Below are 20,710 nucleotides of genomic sequence, written 5' to 3'. Positions count from 1 at the left end.
TAGGCCTAGGGTGCGCACACGTGCACGTCCTACCCGTCGTTCAACACGAACCCATCGAGGGACAACGTCTCCTCGAACTCTGCCGAGCGTAGATACCGTTCGACTCGCTCACCGGCCGCACACGAGATGCTCTCCGATCGCCTCTCGCCCGCGACCTCGTGCACGCGCCACCAAGCGCACTCGCCAACGAAGCGTGGGCGGAATGCGGAAACTAAGTCCTCCTGGGGAAATTGCCCTTCAGCAATGCACAGGTAGCGGAGCGAAGGGAGTTGCTTGACGAGCATCTGTCGCGCTTCGTCAAGCCTGGTCACCTTCCCGGACGGCGTGGCGACGTGGAAGTTGACCCGCAGGCACACTAGCTGGGGCACTCGGAGAGCAGGGAGGAGCGATTCCTAGCGAACATGGTCGTTAGCTCAGCTGAACGCGTGCACTTCAATTCCTGACGCACCACCCACCGGACGGGTATGTCCTCGTCCGAATTACACATGGCGGCCACCTGCAGGTAGCGCAGTCGCCCCTCTGGACCAGCAGGGTCCTCCAGACGTCCGTTCCAATGAGGAAGATCCGTGTTCCACGGCGCTTGCCACTCTGCGAGGGGGAACGTCAAGCAGACGGGCCGCAAGCTGTCGGCTTTGAACGCAGGGATCTCCCTGTAGGGGCCGGGGGAGAGCGACGGAGCCAGACGCAAGTGGAGCTGCCGAAGTTTCGGCCTGCCGTGTGTCCCTGCGAGACATACGAGTTGGCTTTCGTCGTCGGCCGTGACGTCTACCAACGGCACGGAGTCCGTCCACGCCCACTCCTGCCAGTCAAATTCTGCGTGCGAGTCGTCCATCCAACGCATACGCAGCATCTCCATATTCGGGAAGATGTGGAACCATGGCAGGGCCCCGCTACCCCGGAGGCGGAGATCGCGCACGGTCGGATGTTGCCCGAGCCGTCGAAGCTCGATGCCGGACTCTGAGGGGTACTCGTAGCCACCGCCTGAGAGTTCACAGAACTGGATCTCCACTACACTTGTTTTGCGGAACAAGGCCAGCTGGCTCAACACGACGGAGAACTCGCTGGCGCTGTACTCGGAGTCGCAGGGCACGTAAAGCGCAAGCGCGACTTCTGTAGGACTGCTAGCCATCGTATTCGCCATATCCAGCGACTGCGTGAACACATCAGAGAGCTTGACGACATTTAGACGTGCGAGGGAGGCCAAAGCCGTGCCAGCACGCGGTTCCGCTTCCAGCATTGACTCGACATAGGGAAGGGCAATGCTGGTGATGTTTTGCGCTGCACTGAGGAGGTCCGCGAGCCTCGCAGCGAGCGACGACCCCTCCGCGATAGTATCCCAGGAGTCCTCGAACTCATCCAGGGCGTGTTCGTTGATGTGGAGCTCGCGCAGCCAGCAGGCGCGATGATGCGGCTCCTCTATCATGAAGGCGAGAGTATGTTCGAGCTGGCTTTTCTCGGCGATGTCCGCGCGGGAGAGGACGACGCGCCGAGCGGCGGGGTGGCTGTTTCGGGAGACGAGGGATAGAGTACGGGCGTCGCTGGGGTCAGTCAAGGTCAGAATGATGGACCAGATGTCGTCGCTCAGTCCATGGTGTCCTGCGGGCTGCATGTCGCCTCCGGATTGGTCGTAGTAATCTGGGTTGTATCCGTCAGGGACTCGTTGTGTACCAGATTGTTATCAGGAAAGTGGCGCACCAGTAAAGCGAACGGGTAGGCTTCTAGTGTGGGGCTTTGGGTAGCACACAGTGTCCGGCCGATGAAGTAGAGGATGAAGTACTCACTCCGTAGCTGGTCGCTGCCAGGTCAGTCCGTAGACTGACAACGGTGCATGAACCGCACAACCGCACGGGTCTCACAGAAGTGACCGACGGTATGATATGCGCGCCGGGCGCTGTGGGCACGTGACCGTGTTCGCGCTGCCAGGATCTGAATCGCGTCCCAAAAGCACCTACGGCTTGCACTTACAGTGTTACACCCTCGTATCGTCCTCCCTCGGGTTTCGCTCTACGCTCAGCCTGCCGTGCCACCTCCAACCTGATGTCGCGTCCGATCAGGAGGATCTTCGACATCAGCAAATTCGAACGTTTCTGTCCTAACGGCGACCGAGGGTAGACGGCTGCGTCGCCTCTGGCATCCGGCTCTGGTATGTCGTGGTCAAAGTCAGCGAGCAGGAACGATAGATTGGAATTTTGCGCACATAGTGTCTCTATCGCCTGCTCACGAACCAATATGATTGGTATGCGGGTCCCATCATCGTCTCCTCATCGGTAGCAGCAACAAGATGCAGTCGTCCAAGCGGAGCGAGGGCGAATGGTACATAGATGTTTCCTAAGTTCATGAGGGACGGATGGGTAAGTTATGTAAATTGACAGTCCGCTACGCGTCAGCCACAGGTGAGACTCGGAAAGGGTGCACTGGAGGTTGATCGCATCATACAAGAGGCCATCAGAGGTCTGATAAATATATTTTGGAATGGTACAGGACGTCTGGGCTGTGATACATGACGTCCCGAGGGGAGGGACCGCGCGATGTATAAGCAAGGGCGACGGCACTACGCGAGTTGGCCTGCTCTCAGGAAGATGGCCGCAGGAGACGGCACAAACGCGGAGCCAATGGCCTGAAATTATGCAAGACAGAGACTAGCATGAACGAAGGATATGACAAGGGGTCATACGAGTTAGATCTGCCGCGGTGCACAGCGGTTGGCGCTCTGCGGATGAGTCGCTGTGTGCCGGGTCGACATTCAAGGCAACAGAGATGGTTGGATGTGGGAGAATCGGCGAAAGCCCTGCGACGAGAGACAGGTGGGTGGCAGGTCGGCGGGTCGTGTATTGATTATGTAACCAGGCAGCGAGCCAGGACCATCCATCGCCGCACCAGCCGCGGGCAGACATCCACCATTCACCATCTGTCTCCGTTCCCTGTGTCGCCGTGTCTGTCGGGAATAGACGAGGACCAGAACCTCTCGGGAGGCGGACGGGCGGGCGAGGGTTGAGGCAGAGACGCGTCTGTGGCGTGACCTCCACGACGCGTCCGCCGTTGGCGCGCACCTTTGTCCTCCTCCTCCATCCCCTACCACACCCGCGCCCTCCCCGCGACCTCGCACGCGCACCGCCTGCCACTCACCTATATGCTGCAATAGGCCGCATAGTCCACCCAAAATGAAGCGAGTCCGCGAACTCACCCGTGACGACAGCGACGCGAGCCTCTTTCCCTGCAAACGCCTCCGCCAGCTCCAGTCCGCCCTCGGCCACCGGTACGAGAAGCGGTTCGTCCCTTCGTATCCCTTCGACGCCGCCCTCGACAGCGACCCCGATGCCGCCGACCTCGCCCATCCCGACACTGCGCATTCGAGCCCCGCAGGCACGACGGCCAACCTCAGCTGGACGACTGACGTGGCAGGCGAGAGCGCAGAGGGCTCCAGGTGAGTTGCACGTCTTTCTGCATCACCCAGTCGCCCTGTACCCATGCACGAGCGCGTACGCCAGTCTATCGCAGGTCCCGTGCGCGCGCACCGTCACCAGCCGCCTGCTCCCCGCCCGCTGGGAGGACTCGGACGCGGAGAGCGACCTCGACTCCGAGCCGGACCCCACACCCGACGCCGACATGGACCTTGCGTCGTCCCCGTCTGCCTCGCCGCCGCCCACGCACGTCGGCCGCTTTGGCTTTGGCTTCCAGCACCGCGAGCGCGTCGCGCGGAAAAGCGGGGTGGCCGCGGGTGTGGGCACGGTCAGCTGCGCGCACCCCGTGCTGTGCTGCGCCATGTGCGGCATGAGGGTCCTCAGGGCGATGTGCGAGGTCGGCATACAGGTGGAGGCGATTCACTACGAGGTGAGCCCGACTGGCGCGTAGCGCGTGCATTGCGATACTCATGGCATTCAAGGCTAGTACCGTGCATGGACTGTCTACGCTGCCCATCTCTCCCTGCCCGTCTCCTCCGCCGGCCGTGATCCCGCCCGCAACAGACGACGACGTCGACATGGACCTCGACGAAGACGACCTGATGGACCTGGCCGCAGAGCCCGTCCGCCCGGCCCCACCCGGTCCTCCCACTCCCACTCACACTCCCACAACCGCAGCCCCCTCCTCCTCCCCAGTCGCAAAAGCACAACCACCAGTGAGACAGAAGTCGCCGCCGACGGGCCCGCGGTTCATGCCGGGCCCGCCATTCGCGTCCGCGCCAGAGCGGCACCCCGCGCCGCCTCCCCCGTCGCTCGACACGATGCTGGGCAGGCCGGTGCCCAAGGGCCCGAGGGCGTTGGCGGCGCTGCACACCGTGTCCGTGCAGCAGCGCCCCAAGACGCCGACGCCTGAGGCATCCTCGGAGTCGCGGTCTCCCTCGCAGAAAAGCGACGCGTCGCAGTCGCCTCCGCACACCTCGCACGCTCCCGCTCCTGCGCGCGTGCCCGCCCCGACGTCGTGCGCGCCAGGTGCTCGCGTCATCCCTCCGCGCCCCGCTCAAGCGCACTCGCCAGTGTCTCTGACGACGGTACGTCCCGCAGATCCGTCGTCCGGGGCCGCCTCGGCGATGCCTCCCCAGCCTCGCAGCGAGCCCCCGCCGATCCCGCCTCCCAGCCGTGCGCAGCCAGAGCCAGCCAACGTGAAGGCACACCCGCCCGAGCCCGCCGCCCCGCCGCCGCCGCTCCCCGTGCAGCCTCCCCCACCCGCGCCCAGCCCGCCCGCGGTGCCTCTCGCGCCCAGCCCGTCCGCGGTGCCTCCCGGGCCCGGGCCCGCGAGCGCGCTGCCGCGGTATGCGTCCGCGCCGTGGTTCGTGGGGCGGCGGACTGTCGTCCCTGCGTCTGACGCTGGCGCGCTGGGGGTGGTGGGTGTGGAACAGACGGTGGCGGGCGTGCAGGCCAGTGGACCGCGTACCAGTGGGAGCCCGCCGGAGCCACCGCAGCCACCGCCGCCGCTGCCCTCTCTCCCGCCGCCGCCGCTGCCCTCTCTCCCGCCGCCGCCGCTGCCCTCTGCCCCGCCGCCGCTGCTGCCTCCCGGCGGCGCGTCCCAGGGCCCGACGGCCGAGGAGATCGTGAAGGAGCTCATGGGGCGGGAGAAGCGGAAGCGGAAGCGGGAGAAGCGGCGGGAGGTGAAGAAGCAGGTGAAGGCGGGTGCGCGCGCGCCGCTGCCTGCGAAGATGAACCTGCCGCTCCGGCGGGAGGGGCACGACTACCAGTGCCCGATTGATTGCCGGTGGTTCACGATGGTGGGGTTCATGGGGCATTTGTGAGTGCGTGGTTTTCTCTGCGGGCGCGGTGGCTGAGCGTTTCGTTTTCGTTTTCGTTTTCGTTTCCTCTTCGTCTTCCGACGCGGGCAGCGAGATGAAGCACGAGGGGCGGAGCTCCCTGTCGCGGAGGCTCAGGGACGAGCTCGTCAAGGCCGGGGACATCGCCGAGTTCTGGCGGCAGTTCTGGGCGCACTGCGACGTGCGCCCGGAGGAGTGTACGTCCCCCGTTTTCTCTCTCTCTCGCGTCGGCGCGCCCGCTGACCCCCGCGTCCGCACGCAGGTCATCCGTGCTACGTGCGCGCAGACTACGACGCGCTGCCGTACACGGAGGACATGGAGGACGGCGAGATCCCCGACGCGCGGCAGCAGCAGCAGGCTGCGGCAGGCTCGGGGTCGGGTTTGGGTTCGGGTTTGGTGTGAGCGCGCTGGGGACGTGACGTGCCGTGGACGCGATCTGGTGCGCGGGAAGGATTTGGAGCAGGGATCTGTCAAGTATTGTACGTATATACTGCGATGAGCCTAGGTTGCCCGCGATAATTGGATATCTTGGACGGTCGCTGTGGGTGCTCGTGGACCGCGCGGCGGACTCGAGTTTATCTGTGCCCGGGAGGTGCGTGCATACAAGTCGGTTTTTATGTCGCGTATACACGGTTTCTCCTTGGCGAGCGAAGTATGATGACCTCACATCTCTGGGGTGCACAAAAGGCACCAGGTTTCCTCGTCTTCATTCCTCTGCTTTTCAATACATCGCGGTGCAATAGCACTACCCTCAGCTTCAAGCACTGCTCAGATTCGTACACCGATAGCAATGGGGCCAGGGGCGGCCTGAGCGGTATAGCACGTGCACAGTACTATGTAAGCGCGTCAGGCCCGTCCTCAAAATTCACTGACCCCTGTCCTCACTGCAGTTGCGAACTCGGTTGGACGCGAGTCTTAAGCCTGCATCCGAGCCACTGGTGCGCCTCCTCTTCAAAAATGTTTATTGCACAACGACTCATTAATGGACGTAACGCAGACACTAGTACTACCGCCACAATGGTTAACGCCGGGGTGCAGCCCGGAGGTCACCATGGACTGAACGCGGACATCTGGTCCAACATCCTGTCCTTCGTCAGTCCCAGCGACGCACGGAGTTTATCCCTCGTCTCCCACACCATCCACCCCGCCGCTCGCCGCGTCGTCTTCTCCCGGGCGGAGATCTCTGAGCAAAACCAGCTCGAGCATGCCCACGCCTTCATGATAGGGGAGCCGCATCATCGCGCCTGCTGGCTGCGCGAGTTGCACATACACTACTACGCAGTGGCAAAGGTCGAGGACCGACCGGCTGGGTCAGCGCTCGCTGCGAAGCTCGCTGACCTCCTCGAGGCCGCGCGGAATATCAGCAGCCTCGCACTTCCCTGCATGGAGCCGCTCCTGGAGGCGGACCCTCGCGTCGGCACGGCTTTGGCTTCCCTCGCACGGCTCGAGGTCGTCAGGTTCGCCGATGTGCGCGCGCAGACGTTGAAACTGGCGAACACGATGGCTAGCAGGCCCACGCAAGTCACGCTTGTACTTGGCACGCCCTGCGACTCCGAGTACATTATCAGCGAGTACCTCGTGTCGCTGAGCCATCTCACCCTACTCCGCAATGCAAGCGCAGTAGAGATCGAGTTCTTCGAATTACAGCCGCGAGACAGATGCACGCAACCCGCGGATTTCGACTTTGAACTCGGACAGCTCGGACAGCATCCAACCGTGCGTGAGCTGCGCCTCCGATACAGCGGGCCCCTGCCCTTGTTCCACATCTTCCCGAACATGCAGGTTCTACGCATGCGGTGTTTGAAGGAGTGGTTCGCGGAGTTCGACTGGCGGGAGTGGGCATGGACGGAGTCCGTTCCGCTGGTCGACGTCACAGCCGACAATGACAAGCAACTCCTATGCCTGGCCGGGGAGCGTAGCCAGCCGACACTCCGGCAGCTGTGTCTGCACCAGCCTCCAGGCTCGGTCACCGTCGACCTCGACTACGACTACGACGACGAGTTCGAGTTCGACCACTTGCAGCCCGTCTGCTTGACGTTCCCCGTTGAAGAATGGCATGCGCCGGAGAACATGGACATTGTGTTGTGGCGCGGATACCTGGGAACACCGGCGGGTCCGGAAGGACGGCTGCGCTACCTGCAAGTGACCGCCCAGTGCGAGTCGGAGGAGGACATGTCCGTGCAGTGGGCGGTGCGTTGATTCTCATTCGCTTGTCCCGCCCGGCCTGACGAAGCGCCCCGGCAGAAATGGCTGCTTCCTGCTCTGCGAACGTCCCAGCTGGTGTGCCTGAGGCTCAACTTTGATGTCTCCACGCCATCTGGGAAGGTGGCGCGGCTCGGGGCGGCACGGCTCGTTCGATACGTGCCTTCGCTGCGCTACTTGTGTATTGCTGAAGGGCAATGCGTGGAGGATGACGTGGACTATGCGTACGAACAACGCTTTGTGGGTAAGTGCACTTGGTGGCGCGTGTACGATGCCGAGGGCGAGAGGCGCGTGGAGAGCATCTCGTGCGAGGCCGGCGAGCGCGTCGAGCAGTATCTGCGCTCGCAGGAATTCGAGAAGACACTGAGCTTGGACGCGTTTGTGTTGGACGATGCGTAGGTTCGGTAGTGTATGTCTGTCAAGTGGTAGGTGTTAGTTGATATCACAGCGGCGAGCTGTTGTCGCCTGCTTGCAGGGCTTGCTTGTTCCCAGTTGATACTGATTGATCCGCTGGCCCTAAAAGGAATGAACAGGGAAGGCGGACTCGAGTAAGGCTGTGCCGATGACACGTTGAACAACTGTGAAGCCATTGAACCAGTGCCCTTGAATGTACCTCCGTCTGCACCTTACAACGCTCGCCTCTTGCGGCCAGCGCAGTTGACTGACGACCCGGATCAGATTCTGCCAACGTCAGACTGCGAGAAGCACTCAGGGAATTGCCGACTAGGTCTGCGCCGATGGTTGGTCGTACCGGATGGGGCTGACACGAGCACGTCGATGCTCGATACGACCTTGAGGTACCGCCTTGATGATGGTGGAGTTGAAACAGAAGGATAGGTCGTCACTGCAGGCATACGGTCACTCATTCGAGTGAGGTAGTCACGGTGTTCTGCAAAAAACGTATCAAATGAGTCCTCCGCGAAGTACGAGAGCCTGATACGAACGCACGAAAGCAAGGAAACATCAAGCACAACACGACAGAGTGAGAGCGGGTGATGGTACATGAAGTGGTGCGAGATGTGGAAGGTATCGAGGCGAAGACGGAGGACGAAGAGACACAGCGACTGAAGCGGCCAGAGACTGAGGCAGGATGGGATGGCCGTCAGCTTTGATTGACGAGTACAATGTCAAGCTATATACTTGATGAGCGCACACTGCTCGTTGCCTACGGCGTTGCTGCCTGGAACTGGAAACAAGCTGAATGAAAGACGAGAAAAGACAGTCGTCGAAGGTGCTCACCGCGGCAAGTGCAAGTTCGTACATGCGCTTGAGCTCCCCGCCTTCCTCGCCGTTTCCTCCGCCTTCCTTCCTCCGTCGTCTGTATCCTGATGTCGGCTGCGCTACGGAGGCTTCGCAGTCTCTCCGAGTATTCACCCGCGAGACGGCGGCGGAGAGTGGAATGATAGTAGCTGGAATGTGAAAAGCAATCTCTCCGGGATACTTTGTGATCAGGGAATCAGGGAATCATGCCTCGTCGTGCAAAGCGTGGCATTGTTGCGGACGGGGACGCTGGGAGACGAGGAGTTGGACGTACTTGAGATGGACACTGCCAGGACAGGACGGAAGGACGGACGGACGGACGGACGGACGGACGGACGGACGGACGACTCGAGGCGAGCCTCTTCCGCTGACACGGTCACGCGACTTGCGCGAACAGACACGGGCGCGTCGGTCACTTTGTGACAAGCGTGACGTTGCGCGCTGTACGCAAATACATTCTCACAAACCCAATAGCGGGAAGGAGCCTCCACTGCTGCATAATACATACGTCAATTCCCTTGCATCGATACATCCTTTCTGACTGCGATATCACTTCACCGTACAAAGTCCCCCTCATGCCGCGGCCTGCACCGGCAGCGACACCGGATCGTACACCTTCTCATTCCACCCCGGCAGGATCTGCGCCGTCTGGTGCTTCGGGTCCCCGCGCACGGCGCCATAGGTGCGCTGCCACTTCTGCTTCGCGAACGTCCACTCCTCCATCGTCGGGACGTGGTTGCTGCTCTTCTCGAAGTCGTTCTGCGTGCTGTCCGCGCGCTGGAGAACGGGCGACTCCTTGACGGTCGAGAGGACGACGTCGTTGTTCGGGCTGAGGGTGTCATCTCATGTAAGCATCGGGATCGATGGGAAGGATGCAGTGTACATACCGCGAGAAGTACAGAAGGCCGAGACGGTCGACGTGCTCTTGATCCTTCGGGGGAGATGCCACCCTGTGATCGCATGCCTCAGTAGGTATTGAGACGTACACGGGCGAACCACGAACCTGTGTATCGTGCTCTTGACGTAGCCGCCAGTCAAGAACGAGAGCGCGTCGCATGCGTTGACGGTGATCGTAGCGTCCTGCGGCTTGACCCACTTCCACTCGCTGGTCGTGTGGTTCTTGATCTGGAGCGCAGCGACGGGCTGACGGAACAGCAGCGTCCACGAGCCGAGATCTGTGCATTGCAGTCAGTTTGAACCTCATCGTGTCGTCGCAGAGTGAGATTAGACCAACCAGTGTGGCCATTGACCCAGGTCCTGCCGATCTTGAGGTTCTCCTCGGGCGTGAACTTCGTGTACTTCATGTAACGGAGGTGATCCTAAGGACGATGTGAGTTCAGGTCTATGCGAGTACCAAGAGAACACTAGCATACTTCGCTCTTCTTCTCGTACTTGTGAAGGTTGAGGAAGTAGTCCTCGGGGAGCTCGAGCGCGACGGCGAGCAGGACATGGAGGTGGTCCAGAACCTCGGTGTGGAGAGACTGTTGCAGTCAGTGCAGTGAGCTATGGTTGTGATGCTCCCGTGCGATGGATAGAAACATACCTTGGAGAACTCCTCGATCTCAGGGAGGAAGTCCTGCACGATCTGGGGATGATTGTGCTTGAAGAAACCATCGAACTCTGTTGCAGACCAAGTCAGCGTGATACGACACGTTATGTCGAAGGATCACGTACTGGGGATGTTGTAGATCTCCGTGCGGTCCTTGATTCCGGAGACCGGGTCAAGACTGGGCACTATTAGGTCAACAGAGGTAACAATTGGCGTGCAGTCAGTTGGACTCACACGTAGCGTCCAAAAGGCACGTAGCCGTTGAACTTGCCCTGGTCTGATATGGATATGAATCGCCTCAATGAGTGGGTAGACTATGTCTATGTTGGTGCTGACCCAAGCCCTCCGGAACGTATTTGAGCTTCTCCTCTTGGGGGAGCTCGTAGAACCGCTTGCCGAGTGAGAACTGGCGGTTCACACGCTCCTGGGCGATGTTGAAGTTCTTCACATAGAAGAACCCGTCCTCTCGCACGGCCTTCAGGAGGGTCTGAGCAAGCTCCTTCTTGCCCTCGGGCGTAGCCAGGAGGCTGAAGTCAAGCGTGACAAGGTCCGCCCAGTCTAGGGTTTCCTGACATTATAGGATAAGACGGGTTCAAAGAGGTGACACCGCGAGGAAGCTCACCTTCGTCTCGGGAACGAAGTTGAAGGAGCCGAGTTCGGGTGTGGGGACGGGCATCGTGTATAAATTTGAGCGAGGTTAGGGCGACAGACAAGGCGGACGCTCTGCTAGATAGCGGTCAACTGTGTTCTTTTCAATCGTCCTCACCAGTGACCACATGATGAGCAGCGAGCCTGAGTGCAAAGTATGGTGCGTAGTCGCGGAGTCGTCGGGGCGGTTGGTCAGATGCATAGGTCACTTCATTCGATTCCCGGATGGTGCGATACACAGTTGACGAACGTTATGTAACGTTCGAACTTCGGGGGCGGGAGTAGAGATAACACCAAGCCGGCGGCTCCAAGGACGTTCGAGAACGGTCAGCATGAAATGTCAAGAGACAGACAAGTCGCTCGTTGCAGTCCGGAGGCCAGACTGGAGCGTCTTGGATGTGCCTGGCGGTGAGTGAGTCACACGGGAGATGGTGGTGGTACGAGTCAAGGAGCTGGGTCTCGCTGTTGCTGGCACTGAGTCAACAGTACCACGCGGCACCAACTTGTTAATGTTCACGCTACTCTTTGTCGGATGGTTGTACGCTACACTTACCACCAATTCAACTCGGCGTAAGCCTGTTCGTTGACTCGGAACTGAGGCGGCTCGACCGGTCGACGTTCCCCTTCAAGCTTGTCTTCGGTGAATGTTCTAGGTTCGTGTGGACGTCGGGTGGGTGTTATCTTGCATGTAGGTTATTGAAATAGTGATGCTGATGCAATTCTTGATGATATGTTGCAATACGTGCTTCTACGTGGCGTTAGAGCGTGACCTACTGTCGCAATCGCCCTCGTTCACAATTGCGCAACGTTTGCATGCCTGCTCATGAACGCGGTAATCGTTGCGCTGAACAAAGCTAAGAAGGCTGTTAGCTGTGGAATGCCAGGTCTGCAGGGCCGAGGGCCCCATCCGCGCTCTACGCCGTGTCCGCTGCGCGAAGACACGCCGCGCAGAACTCGGTGACCCGCAGGGAATCCTCGGACACTGCATGTGTGTGTGCACTCACAAGTTCATGCCGAACGCACCCTCTACCCAGCTCGAGTACACCTCATAGGAGGTCTTCTCGTCGAGCCCACTATCCTTGATCATCTCCTCCGCCGTCAGCCCCACGTCGACCCTGCCCATCAGCGGAGCTTCCCCACCTATGTGAACACGTTCTTGAGGCCGTCCTTGAGCTTGTCTGTGTCCAGCTCGCACGGCTGGCCCCTCGCCTCGGTGTACCCGAGCCACCTCCCGAGCACAATCCGGAGCGTCGGGCGCTCAGTGGTCTGCAGCGGGACGTTGAGGCGGCGCGCGAGGATGCGCGCGCCGACGAGCGTCGCAGCTTATAGCGCGTTCTCGCACCTATGGAGTCACATGAGCGTGAGGTCGGGAGACACACGCAGGAGAGACGTACCGACGGCCTTGTCGCTGACTACAAGCGAGTCGCACAAACGAAGACAGCGCGGGTTGGTGGGCAGGACGGGAGGAGGATCGGCTCTGCGTGCAGGAAGGGGAAGAACGTGGTGTACAGTGCTGACGATGACATGGAGATGATGGACGCGGCCTGGTCCATACCAGTCCATACCATCACTGTTCGATCTCAGGCTCAGTACATAGAATGGATGAGCGTGAGTGAGACACGGACATACCGACACGCTGTTCATTCTGCATTGCTGTCTGGACCAGCTGGCCTTTCGTCAATTCTCTGAGTTTTGTTGATCATGGCGAGGAATGAGAGAGTGGATGTAACGACCACGACTGCACTGCGGAGACGCGCGACAGTTGAATGGCAGGCAGATATAGACAGTCGTGGAAGGTGCTCACCGCGGCAAGTTGCGCTTGAACTCCCCACCACCACCACCACCTCCTCCTCCTCCTCCTCCTCCTCCTCCTCCTCCTCCTCCTCCTCCCCAGCCTTCTTCACCGCTTCCTCCGCCTCCTTGCTCGCTGCTTCCTCTGCCTCCTCCTCAAGCCTCCTCGACTCTTCGAGCTCGTCATTTTGTCCCCTTCCTTCCTCCGCTGCCTATAACCCCTTCTCAGCTGCGCTACGGAGGCTGCGCGGTCTCTCCGAGTACTCACCCGTCGGCACCATCGGTCATATCCGCGTCCCTCATGAGCTTAGACATCTACCATTTTCCCTCGCTCCGCTTGGCAGAAATGGATCACTGCATCTTGTTGCCGCTGCCGATGAGGAGACGATGATAAGACCCGCAAGCCAATATTGGTTCATGCGCAGGCGAAAGAGCGGCCCCTCCGTGTTGACCTCGGAGCAGGCGGCGACGACGGCGGCGGACGCAATGGTACTGAGGTGTGAAGTGAAGTGCAATCCTCGGTGGACCTTCTCCTGGCCGCAGCGCGAACACGGTCACGTGCCCACAGCGCCCGGCGCGCGTATCACTCTGTGAGACCCGTGCGGTTGTGCGGTGCATGCAACGTTGTCAGTCTACGGACTGGCAGCGACCACCTACAGAGTGAGTCTCTACTGGACACTGTGTGCTGCCCAACGCCGGTCAGTACTCGTCCGCTTTACTGGTGCGCCACTTTCCTAATAACAGTCTGGTACACAACGAGTCCCTGACGGATACAACCCAGATTACTACGACCAATCCGGAGGCGACATGCAGCCCGCAGGACACCATGGACTGAGCGACGACATCTGGTCCATCATTCTGACCTTGACTGACCCCAGCGACGCCCGGAGTGTATCTCTCGTCTCCCGAAACAGCCACCCCGCCGCTCGGCGCGTCGTCCTCTCCCGCGCGGACATCTCCGAGCAAGGCCAGCTCGAACATGCTCTCGCCTTCATGGTGAAGGAGCCGCATCATCGCGCCTGCTGGTTGCGCGAGCTCCACATCAACGAAAACGCCCTGGATGGGTTCGAGGACTCCTGGGATACTATCACGGAGGGGTCGTCGCTCGCTGCGAGGTTCGCAGACCTCCTCGGTGCGGCGCAAAACATCACCAGCATTGCACTTCCCTATGTGGAGTCGATGTTGGAAGCGGAACCGCGTGCTGGCACGGCATTGGCCTCCCTCACACGTTTACAGGTCGTCAAGCTCTCTGATGTGTTCACGCAGTCGCTGGATATGGCGAATACGATGGCTAGCAGTCCTACAGACGTCGCGCTTGCGCTCTACGTGCCCTGCGACTCCGAGTACAGCGCCAGCGAGTTCTCCGTCGTGCTGAGCCAGCTGGCCTTGTTCCGCAAAACAAGTGTGGTGGAGATACAGTTCTGTGAACTCTCAGGCGGCGGCTACGAGTACCCCTCGGAGTCCGGCGTCGAGCTTCGACGGCTCGGGCAGCATCCGACCGTGCGCGAGCTCCGCCTCCGGGGTAGCGGGGCCGTGCCATGGTTCCACATCTTCCCGAATATGGAGATGCTGCGTATGCGTTGGATGGACGACTCGCACGCAGAATTTGACTGGCAGGAGTGGGCGTGGACGGACTCGGTGCCGTTGGTAGACGTCACGGCCGACGACGAAAGCCAACTCGTATGTCTCGCAGGGACACACGGCAGGCCGAAACTTCGACAGCTCCACTTGCGTGTGGCTCCGTCGCTCTCCCCCGACCCCTACAGGGAGATCCCTACGTTCAAAGCCGACAGCTTGCGGCCCGTCTGCTTGACGTTCCCCCTCGCAGAGTGGCAAGCGCCGTGGAACACGGATCTGCCTCATTGGAACGGACGTCTGGAGGACCCTGCTGGTCCAGAGGGGCGACTGCGCTACCTGCAGGTGGCCGCCATGTGTAATTCGGACGAGGACATACCCGTCCGGTGGGTGGTGCGTCAGGAATTGAAGTGCACGCGTTCAGCTGAGCTAACGACTATTTTCCGCCAGGAATCGCTCCTCCCTGCTGTCCGAGTGCCCCAGCTAGTGTGCCTGCGGGTCAACTTCCACGTCGCCACGCCGTCCGGGAAGGTGACCAGGCTTGACGAAGCGCGACAGATGCTCGTCGAGCAACTCCCTTCGCTTCGCTACCTGTGCATTGCTGAAGGGCAATTTCCCCAGGAGGACCTTATTTCCGCATTCCACCCACGCTTCGTTGGCGAGTGCGCTTGGTGGCGCTTGCACGAGGTGGCAGGCGAGAGGCGATCGGAGAGCATCTTGTGTGCGGCCGGTGAGCGGGTCGAACGGTATCTACGCTCAGCAGAGTTCGAGGAGACGTTGTCCCTCGATGGCTTCGTGTTGAATGACAGATAGGATGTGCACCCTCGCGCGTGTACTACAGTATAACATATGTAGTACTTAGACTATCAACAAACTGTTTGGATAGCTTAGTTGGAAGTCGAGTTGTTCGGAACAGTAGTGTTTGCCTTACGAGCTCTTGCAAGTACTCCTGTGCCGCAACTACGCTGAGGCTACAACCTCGTATACACATACGTCTGAACGCCGACTCTACTGCTGAGACAGCCTCCCTCGAGATGCAATCCGTGCTTAACGAGGACGTATGGGCCACGCTCCTGGACTTCCCCTACACATAAGTACTACGGCGATGCCCTGACAATTGTCAAGTACTGTCGTCAAACTGCGGAGGCAGCCTCGCTGGCCACAAAGCTAGCCGGTCTTCTCGAGGCAGCGCGAAATATCCGCACTCTGTCGCTGCCCTAGTGACGTGGAATACTCGGTGGTAGCAGAGCCGCGCGTCGGTAGGGCCCTGATCTCCCTCATGCACGGCTCCAGGACATCGAGCTTTTCTCTTGTAGCACGTGTATAAAGCTACATGTATATTACACTACACGAGTACAATACAATACTTTCGTTCGTTCGTTCCCAGCAGAAGCAAAGGTCCTCAGACGGCCACGTCGAACGCACTGCTCTGCCACCCATCTCTGCTCCGTTCCTCCTCCGCCTTCCTCTCGACCGCCTCGCCAAAACTGCGCGCCTTCTGCACGCCCTCCTTCACACTCTCCTTCGCCTGCTCCGCAACGCCCCTGAGCTGCTCGCCCGTCTCCGCCGCAGCCTGCTTCTTACCCTCGACGTCATACCGCTCCGCGACCGAGTCGCTCAACGTGCCCTTGGGCCCACGCTTCTCGCCGCCGAGCACCTGCGGCTCCGCGCCCATCGCGAACTGCGTCGCGCCGTCCTTCCGGACCACGCCCGTCCCCGTCGCACGCCAGCCGCCCAGAAGGCCGCCGCTGCCGCTGCGCTTCTGGATGTGCCCGAGCTCGCTCCAGAAGCCCGCGACGAACGCCGCGCCGCGTCCGAGGCCCGCATCGTCGAACACGTCCGCGCGCTTGCCGACGTCCCAGAGGAGGGCGTCGACGGACTCGATGGCCACGCGGATCTGCTGCTCCAGGACGGCGCGAAGGGCGTCGCGGAAGCGGCTGACCATGATCGGGCGGAAGACACTGACGAGGACGGAGTGGTTGCTCTGGGTGATGCGGACGTCGACGTCCTCGCTGACGCGGGCCTCGACGCGCTGGACCTCGACGAAGCCGCCGCGGCGCTCGCGCTCCTTGAGGCCTTCGGGGGAGTTTGGTATGCTGCGGACGACGACGTCAACGTCGATGCCCTGGGGCGGGAGGGTGAACTCGAGGAGGCCGGTGAACTCGGCCGGGCCAACGGTGGCGGTCTTGTCCTTGTAGTAGAAGCTGACCTCGCGGAGGGCGAGGTGGAGGGCCTGGACGTAGATGCGGGTGAGGGAGCCGACGGCGGTGTTGGTCTGGCCGCTGGTGGGTGCCTGGATGTCGATGTCCGTGATGTTGCGGATGTATGCGTGGCCGGGGAGCAGGCCGAAGCTCGAGATGTCGAGGTCCTCGAGCACGAACTCGACGTCATCGTCCTTGTACTCCGTCCTGCACAAGTGTGAGCAGCAATCTAGACAATGTGCACGGATACTCACCTTGGAATGGGGATGTCCTTCAGCATACCGACAGCCTTGGGCAGGTAGAAGTTGAACAGGTCCTGCCAGAACCACGGTGCCTTCTCCATGATGGCCTGCAAGCCTGCACCGCCGGCGACGACGACACTCTGCTCGAGGTCGTCGCCGAGCTTCCTGTGCGCCGCCCTGACCTTCCTGAGGGCCTCGTCCCTCTCGATCGCGCGCTCAAACTCCGTCGCCTCAGCGCTGAGCTTCCCGACGTCCTCCTTCCACTTGCGCCCCTTGTCCGAGTCCTTGTCCAAGAGCTCGCGCCACTCGCGGCGGAGCTGTTCGCTCTTCTGGCTCGCCTCCTCGCTCCGCACGTATCCCGCCTCGTCGAGACACCTGCGCGCATGGTCGAGGGCAGCGTCGCACCACGCGCGGATCGCGTCGTCCTGCTGGACGTCGGCGCCGCACATGCGGAGGGCGGCGAAGAGGTCGTCCAGGGACTTGCCGCCGGCGAGACGCTCTAGGGCGGTGCGGAGGCCGCGGATGGCGTGGATGAGGTGGTGCTCGGGGGTGGGGTCGTTGATGAAGGCCTCGAGGGAGGTGTCCTTGTTGACGTCACCCGCGCTGTCGAGGGAGCGGTGGACCCACTTGTGTGCGACGTCGAAGAGGGTGGAGACGGCGGAGTGGTACTGCTCGTCGTCTTGCGCGCGGTCGCAGATCTAGAAACGCATCAGCTGCGTCGATATACACGACAGGGACGACACGCACCGTGTTGAACGCGTCCTGGAGGCGCGTACTCGTGCGGCTCGCGACGTCCTCGGCGGTCCCGACTGCGACCTGGCCTGCGCCTATCGCGTTCGAGCCGACACCCTTCGCCTGGTCCATGCCGCGCTCGAACTTGACCTTCGCGTCGGCATCTTCATCATCCACCTCGTCCGCCTTGCGCTTCCTGAGGCCGACCTCGGTGCGCTCGCCGGCGTCGACCTGGGTGTCGAGCTCGCGAAGGCCCTCGGCAGTGCGGTGCGCGCCCTGGGCGACGTACTCTGCGGCGTCGGCGAGGGCGAGGCGGGAGAAGCTGGCAAAGTCGTGGAAGACGCTGCGGCCCTCCTGGGCGAGGTTCTCGCTGATGACGGAGACGAGGGCGCGGAGGGCGCGGGCGAGCTTGCGGGCGTCGCGGTGGGCCTGGTCGGCGTCGACGTCGACGTTTGCGGTGGTCGCGGAGAGGTCGGCGGCGGAGAGGTGCCAGAGGGCGTCCTGGAGGACGTTGTCGCCTGCCGAAGGGTGTCAGTGCGGGCGGAGAGAGCGCGAAGAAGACTCACCATTCTTAGACTCGGCGAGCTCCTTCCAGGCGACGAGGATGCCGCGGAGGTCGGCCTGGAGGACCCTGCCCTGCTGGCTGAGGTCGCCGCCGTCGGGGTCGGGGTCTGCGCTGAGGATGGGCGAGCCGAGGGCGGCGTCGACCCAGGCTGCGAGCTGGTGGTTGGAGGGGAGCTTGCCGGCGTTGAGGGCGGCGAGGAGGTCAGAGGTCTTGTCCATGGTGTCGTGAGTGGTGTGCGTTGGGGTGCTGCTCACCGCGGAGTGCGCTCTTATGGGCGGCGGCGGCGGGCGGATGCGCCACGGTGACCCGGGGGTGACGTAGGGGCGCAGCGGGGCGGTCGACGAGACGGGCAGAGCCACCTCCACACTCCGCGCGCCCAGGGCTGCCGGCTGTTGCGCATGCTGTCCGGGCTGCGTTGGCCGGTGGCTGGTCGAGCAGGCCGTCGTCGAGGGCAGCAGCAGCGAGGGCAATGGCAAGAGCGATGGTGGGCACCGAGCGTGACACGGACACGTCTGTTGAACGCGTGACGTCACAGCATGACGCGTGCGGCGACCCCTAGGTGGCAACTGACGGACGCGCCCCATCGCAACATGCAGCCCGCAGCACGCGCTGCACTGAACGAGGACATCTGGTCCACCATCCTGTCCCTCGTCGACCCCGGCGACGCCCAGAGCCTCTCCCTCGTCTCCCGCTCCGTCCACCCCGCCGCCCGCCGCGCCGTCCTCTCCTGCGCGGACATCTCCTCGCAATCCCAGCTCGAGCATGCCTGCGCCTTCATGATCGCGGAGCCGCACCATCGCGCCTGCTGGCTGCGCGAGCTCTTCATCGACCAGCACGCCCTGGACGCGCTCGAGCACCGCTGGGACAGCGCCGAGGGGCTCTCGCTCGCTGCGCAGCTCGCGGACCTCCTCGCAGCCACCCAGAACATCACCAGCCTCGCCCTCCCCTCCGTGGAGTCCATCTTGGCGGCGGAACCGCGCGTCGGCACCGCCCTGGCCGCCCTCGCGCGCCTCGAGTTCCTCTCGCTCTCCGGCGTGCTCACCCGCGCACTCGCCGTCGCGAACACGATGGCCAGCCGTCCCTCGGAAGTCGCCCTCGTGCTCGGCGATCCCCCCAACGCCGAGCACGCCGCCAGCACATACCTCGTGCTGCTGAGCCACCTCGCGCTCCTCCGCAACGCGCGCGTGGTGGAGATCGAGTTCTTCGACATGACGCTCGATGTGTATGTCAAGCCCAAGCAGCCCTCAGACTTTGCCTTCCTGCTGCGGGAGCTCGGCCAGCATCCGTCCGTGCGCGAGCTCTGCCTCCGGAACGGCGGGCCCCTCCCGCTGTTCCACATCTTCCCGAACATCCAGACTCTCCACATGCGCTGCCTGCACGAGTCGTTCGCCGGATTCGACTGGCGCGCGTGGGCGTGGACGGCGTCCGTCCCGCTGGTCGACGTCTCCGCCGACGACGACGACGAGCTCGCGTGCCTCGTCGGGCCACACGGCACCCCGACGCTGCGGCAGCTCTACCTCCACCAGCCGCCCTCGCTCTTGCGCGCCCCCGATAGGGCCTTCAACGCGGACGACTTGCGCCCCGTCTGCCTGACGTTCCACCTCGAAGAGTGGCACGCGCCGTGGAACACGGACCTCCCCCTCTGGGACGGCTATCTGGAGGACCCCGCGGGTGCAGAGGGGCGGCTGCGCTACCTGCAGGTGACGGCGCAGTGCCATTCGGACGAGGACGTGCCTGTGCAGTGGGTGGTGCGTCAGTGCGAGTACACGCGTGCGGCTCAGCTAACGCCTCTCGCCGCTAGGAATGGCTCCTCCCTGCGCTCCAAGAGTCCGCGCTCGTGTGCGTGCGGCTCAACTTCGAGGCCATCACGCCGTCGGGGACGGTGGTCAAGCTGGACGAGGCGCGGCAGATGCTCGTCGAGCACGTCCCTTCGCTGCGCTACCTGTGCATCGCGCAAGGGCAGTGCCCGCTGGAGGATCTGGAGTATGCGCACCACCCCCGCCTCGTCGGCGAGTGCGCTTGGTGGCGCGTGCACGAGGGCGCGGGCGAGAGGCGCGTGGAGAGCATCTCGTGTGAGGCCGGTGAGCGCGTCGAGCGGTATCTGCGCTCGGCAGAGTTTGAGGCGACGTTGTCCCTCGACGGCTTTGTGCCGGATGAGGTGTAGACTTTGTATACGTACTGATAGCTACTTACGCTACGCAGCGCGAACACGGCCGCATCGGTCCTGTACGCTTGCCCGATGATCAGTGAGCGTCGATTTTGAAGACGAGCTCACGTGGCTATATGCGCCTCGCCCGGCGTGAAGCGTGGCACGGTGAGGTAGAGGCAGCGTAGCCGCGGGCTCTCTGAGCCAGACAAGCACCCAACATGGCTCAGCGTGTCCACGGGCGACGACCGTCGTTGTACGAGACCGCCGCGAGCAGCGACGCGTCTGTGGCGTGACCTCCAGGACGCGTCCGCCGTTGGCGCGCACCTTTGTCCTCCTCCCCTACCACTTAGCGCCCTCCCGCGTCCACCCACTATGAAGCGAGTCCTCGAACTCACCCGGGACGACCCACACAGCGCCCTCGTCTGCCCTCTCGCCGCCTTTCTTCTCTCTGCCCCTTTCCCGCTGCTCGCCCACCCTCGCCGCCACCACTAGTCGACACGCACGCCGGAGACGAGTCGACGGACACCCCAGAGTCGTGTATTTGGGGCATAAAG

At 62.2% G+C, this 20,710-nt stretch overlaps 8 protein-coding genes across 8 annotated transcripts; 4 read left to right on the top strand and 4 right to left on the bottom strand.

The window, feature by feature from the left end:
- Nucleotides 1–20: 20 nt before the first annotated feature.
- On the bottom strand, nt 21–1,845 carry C8Q71DRAFT_790627 (uncharacterized protein). The gene is made up of 4 exons (XM_047925319.1): nt 1,782–1,845; nt 1,696–1,718; nt 449–1,635; nt 21–392 (listed from the first exon to the last, which is right to left on the bottom strand). The coding sequence occupies exons 3-4, from the start codon at nt 1,607–1,609 to the stop codon at nt 30–32; spliced, it is 1,524 nt and encodes a 507-aa protein (XP_047772834.1). The 5' UTR covers nt 1,610–1,635; nt 1,696–1,718; nt 1,782–1,845; the 3' UTR covers nt 21–29.
- A 1,233-nt stretch (nt 1,846–3,078) lies between these two features.
- C8Q71DRAFT_408543 (uncharacterized protein) lies at nt 3,079–4,617 on the top strand. The gene is made up of 3 exons (XM_047918375.1): nt 3,079–3,424; nt 3,489–3,831; nt 3,889–4,617. The coding sequence occupies exons 1-3, from the start codon at nt 3,162–3,164 to the stop codon at nt 4,312–4,314; spliced, it is 1,032 nt and encodes a 343-aa protein (XP_047772833.1). The 5' UTR covers nt 3,079–3,161; the 3' UTR covers nt 4,315–4,617.
- A 1,502-nt stretch (nt 4,618–6,119) lies between these two features.
- C8Q71DRAFT_911902 (uncharacterized protein) lies at nt 6,120–7,843 on the top strand (the record flags this gene model as incomplete). Its single annotated transcript, XM_047929156.1, has 3 exons — nt 6,120–6,180; nt 6,240–7,432; nt 7,487–7,843. The coding sequence occupies exons 2-3, from the start codon at nt 6,260–6,262 to the stop codon at nt 7,841–7,843; spliced, it is 1,530 nt and encodes a 509-aa protein (XP_047772832.1). The 5' UTR covers nt 6,120–6,180; nt 6,240–6,259.
- A 1,227-nt stretch (nt 7,844–9,070) lies between these two features.
- C8Q71DRAFT_408381 (Clavaminate synthase-like protein) lies at nt 9,071–11,342 on the bottom strand. The gene is made up of 10 exons (XM_047918374.1): nt 10,876–11,342; nt 10,590–10,821; nt 10,488–10,530; nt 10,379–10,431; nt 10,248–10,324; nt 10,078–10,185; nt 9,939–10,023; nt 9,708–9,879; nt 9,592–9,654; nt 9,071–9,533 (listed from the first exon to the last, which is right to left on the bottom strand). The coding sequence occupies exons 1-10, from the start codon at nt 10,927–10,929 to the stop codon at nt 9,278–9,280; spliced, it is 1,143 nt and encodes a 380-aa protein (XP_047772831.1). The 5' UTR covers nt 10,930–11,342; the 3' UTR covers nt 9,071–9,277.
- Nucleotides 11,343–11,815: 473 nt separating this feature from the next.
- C8Q71DRAFT_728108 (uncharacterized protein) lies at nt 11,816–12,545 on the bottom strand (the record flags this gene model as incomplete). The annotated part of the gene is made up of 5 exons (XM_047921919.1): nt 11,816–11,883; nt 11,925–12,016; nt 12,052–12,223; nt 12,331–12,445; nt 12,531–12,545. 5 exons carry the CDS (start codon nt 12,543–12,545, stop codon nt 11,816–11,818), a joined length of 462 nt encoding a protein of 153 aa, XP_047772830.1.
- A 757-nt stretch (nt 12,546–13,302) lies between these two features.
- Nucleotides 13,303–15,272, top strand: C8Q71DRAFT_911899 (uncharacterized protein). Its single transcript, XM_047929155.1, has 3 exons — nt 13,303–13,413; nt 13,474–14,660; nt 14,718–15,272. Exons 2-3 carry the CDS (start codon nt 13,500–13,502, stop codon nt 15,078–15,080), a joined length of 1,524 nt encoding a protein of 507 aa, XP_047772829.1. The 5' UTR covers nt 13,303–13,413; nt 13,474–13,499; the 3' UTR covers nt 15,081–15,272.
- Nucleotides 15,273–15,522: 250 nt separating this feature from the next.
- C8Q71DRAFT_911898 (uncharacterized protein) lies at nt 15,523–18,479 on the bottom strand. Its single transcript, XM_047929154.1, has 4 exons — nt 18,009–18,479; nt 17,458–17,960; nt 16,723–17,408; nt 15,523–16,675 (listed from the first exon to the last, which is right to left on the bottom strand). The coding sequence occupies exons 1-4, from the start codon at nt 18,223–18,225 to the stop codon at nt 15,670–15,672; spliced, it is 2,412 nt and encodes an 803-aa protein (XP_047772828.1). The 5' UTR covers nt 18,226–18,479; the 3' UTR covers nt 15,523–15,669.
- Nucleotides 18,480–20,383, top strand: C8Q71DRAFT_843880 (uncharacterized protein). Its single transcript, XM_047926578.1, has 2 exons — nt 18,480–19,755; nt 19,809–20,383. The coding sequence occupies exons 1-2, from the start codon at nt 18,544–18,546 to the stop codon at nt 20,169–20,171; spliced, it is 1,575 nt and encodes a 524-aa protein (XP_047772827.1). The 5' UTR covers nt 18,480–18,543; the 3' UTR covers nt 20,172–20,383.
- The last annotated feature ends 327 nt before the right edge of the window (nt 20,384–20,710 follow it).

Source organism: Rhodofomes roseus (assembly GCF_022264815.1).
Source record: "Rhodofomes roseus strain CIRM-BRFM 1785 chromosome Unknown C8Q71scaffold_39, whole genome shotgun sequence".
In the NCBI taxonomy this organism is placed as follows: Eukaryota; Fungi; Basidiomycota; class Agaricomycetes; order Polyporales; family Fomitopsidaceae; genus Rhodofomes; species Rhodofomes roseus.
This window is presented reverse-complemented; position numbering and strand designations above follow the sequence as displayed.

What these genes read in the sequence shown, in the direction of transcription:
- C8Q71DRAFT_790627 (XM_047925319.1), bottom strand. Translation starts at nt 1,609, where the DNA reads ATGCAGCCCGCAGGACACCATGGACTGAGCGACGACATCTGGTCCATC. An exon ending in ACATACCCGTCCGGTGGGTG is followed by an intron (nt 393 to 448) that starts GTGCGTCAGGAA and finishes CATGTTCGCTAG; the next exon opens with GAATCGCTCCTCCCTGCTCT.
- C8Q71DRAFT_408543 (XM_047918375.1), top strand. Translation starts at nt 3,162, where the DNA reads ATGAAGCGAGTCCGCGAACTCACCCGTGACGACAGCGACGCGAGCCTC. An exon ending in GAGAGCGCAGAGGGCTCCAG is followed by an intron (nt 3,425 to 3,488) that starts GTGAGTTGCACG and finishes CGCGTACGCCAG; the next exon opens with TCTATCGCAGGTCCCGTGCG. An exon ending in TGGAGGCGATTCACTACGAG is followed by an intron (nt 3,832 to 3,888) that starts GTGAGCCCGACT and finishes ATTCAAGGCTAG; the next exon opens with TACCGTGCATGGACTGTCTA.
- C8Q71DRAFT_408381 (XM_047918374.1), bottom strand. Translation starts at nt 10,929, where the DNA reads ATGCCCGTCCCCACACCCGAACTCGGCTCCTTCAACTTCGTTCCCGAG. An exon ending in CTGGGTCAATGGCCACACTG is followed by an intron (nt 9,880 to 9,938) that starts GTTGGTCTAATC and finishes TGCAATGCACAG; the next exon opens with ATCTCGGCTCGTGGACGCTG. An exon ending in GTCAAGAGCACGATACACAG is followed by an intron (nt 9,655 to 9,707) that starts GTTCGTGGTTCG and finishes ATGCGATCACAG; the next exon opens with GGTGGCATCTCCCCCGAAGG.
- C8Q71DRAFT_911899 (XM_047929155.1), top strand. Translation starts at nt 13,500, where the DNA reads ATGCAGCCCGCAGGACACCATGGACTGAGCGACGACATCTGGTCCATC. An exon ending in ACATACCCGTCCGGTGGGTG is followed by an intron (nt 14,661 to 14,717) that starts GTGCGTCAGGAA and finishes ATTTTCCGCCAG; the next exon opens with GAATCGCTCCTCCCTGCTGT.
- C8Q71DRAFT_911898 (XM_047929154.1), bottom strand. Translation starts at nt 18,225, where the DNA reads ATGGACAAGACCTCTGACCTCCTCGCCGCCCTCAACGCCGGCAAGCTC. An exon ending in TCCAGGACGCGTTCAACACG is followed by an intron (nt 17,409 to 17,457) that starts GTGCGTGTCGTC and finishes ATGCGTTTCTAG; the next exon opens with ATCTGCGACCGCGCGCAAGA. An exon ending in AAGGACATCCCCATTCCAAG is followed by an intron (nt 16,676 to 16,722) that starts GTGAGTATCCGT and finishes ACACTTGTGCAG; the next exon opens with GACGGAGTACAAGGACGATG.
- C8Q71DRAFT_843880 (XM_047926578.1), top strand. Translation starts at nt 18,544, where the DNA reads ATGACGCGTGCGGCGACCCCTAGGTGGCAACTGACGGACGCGCCCCAT. An exon ending in ACGTGCCTGTGCAGTGGGTG is followed by an intron (nt 19,756 to 19,808) that starts GTGCGTCAGTGC and finishes TCTCGCCGCTAG; the next exon opens with GAATGGCTCCTCCCTGCGCT.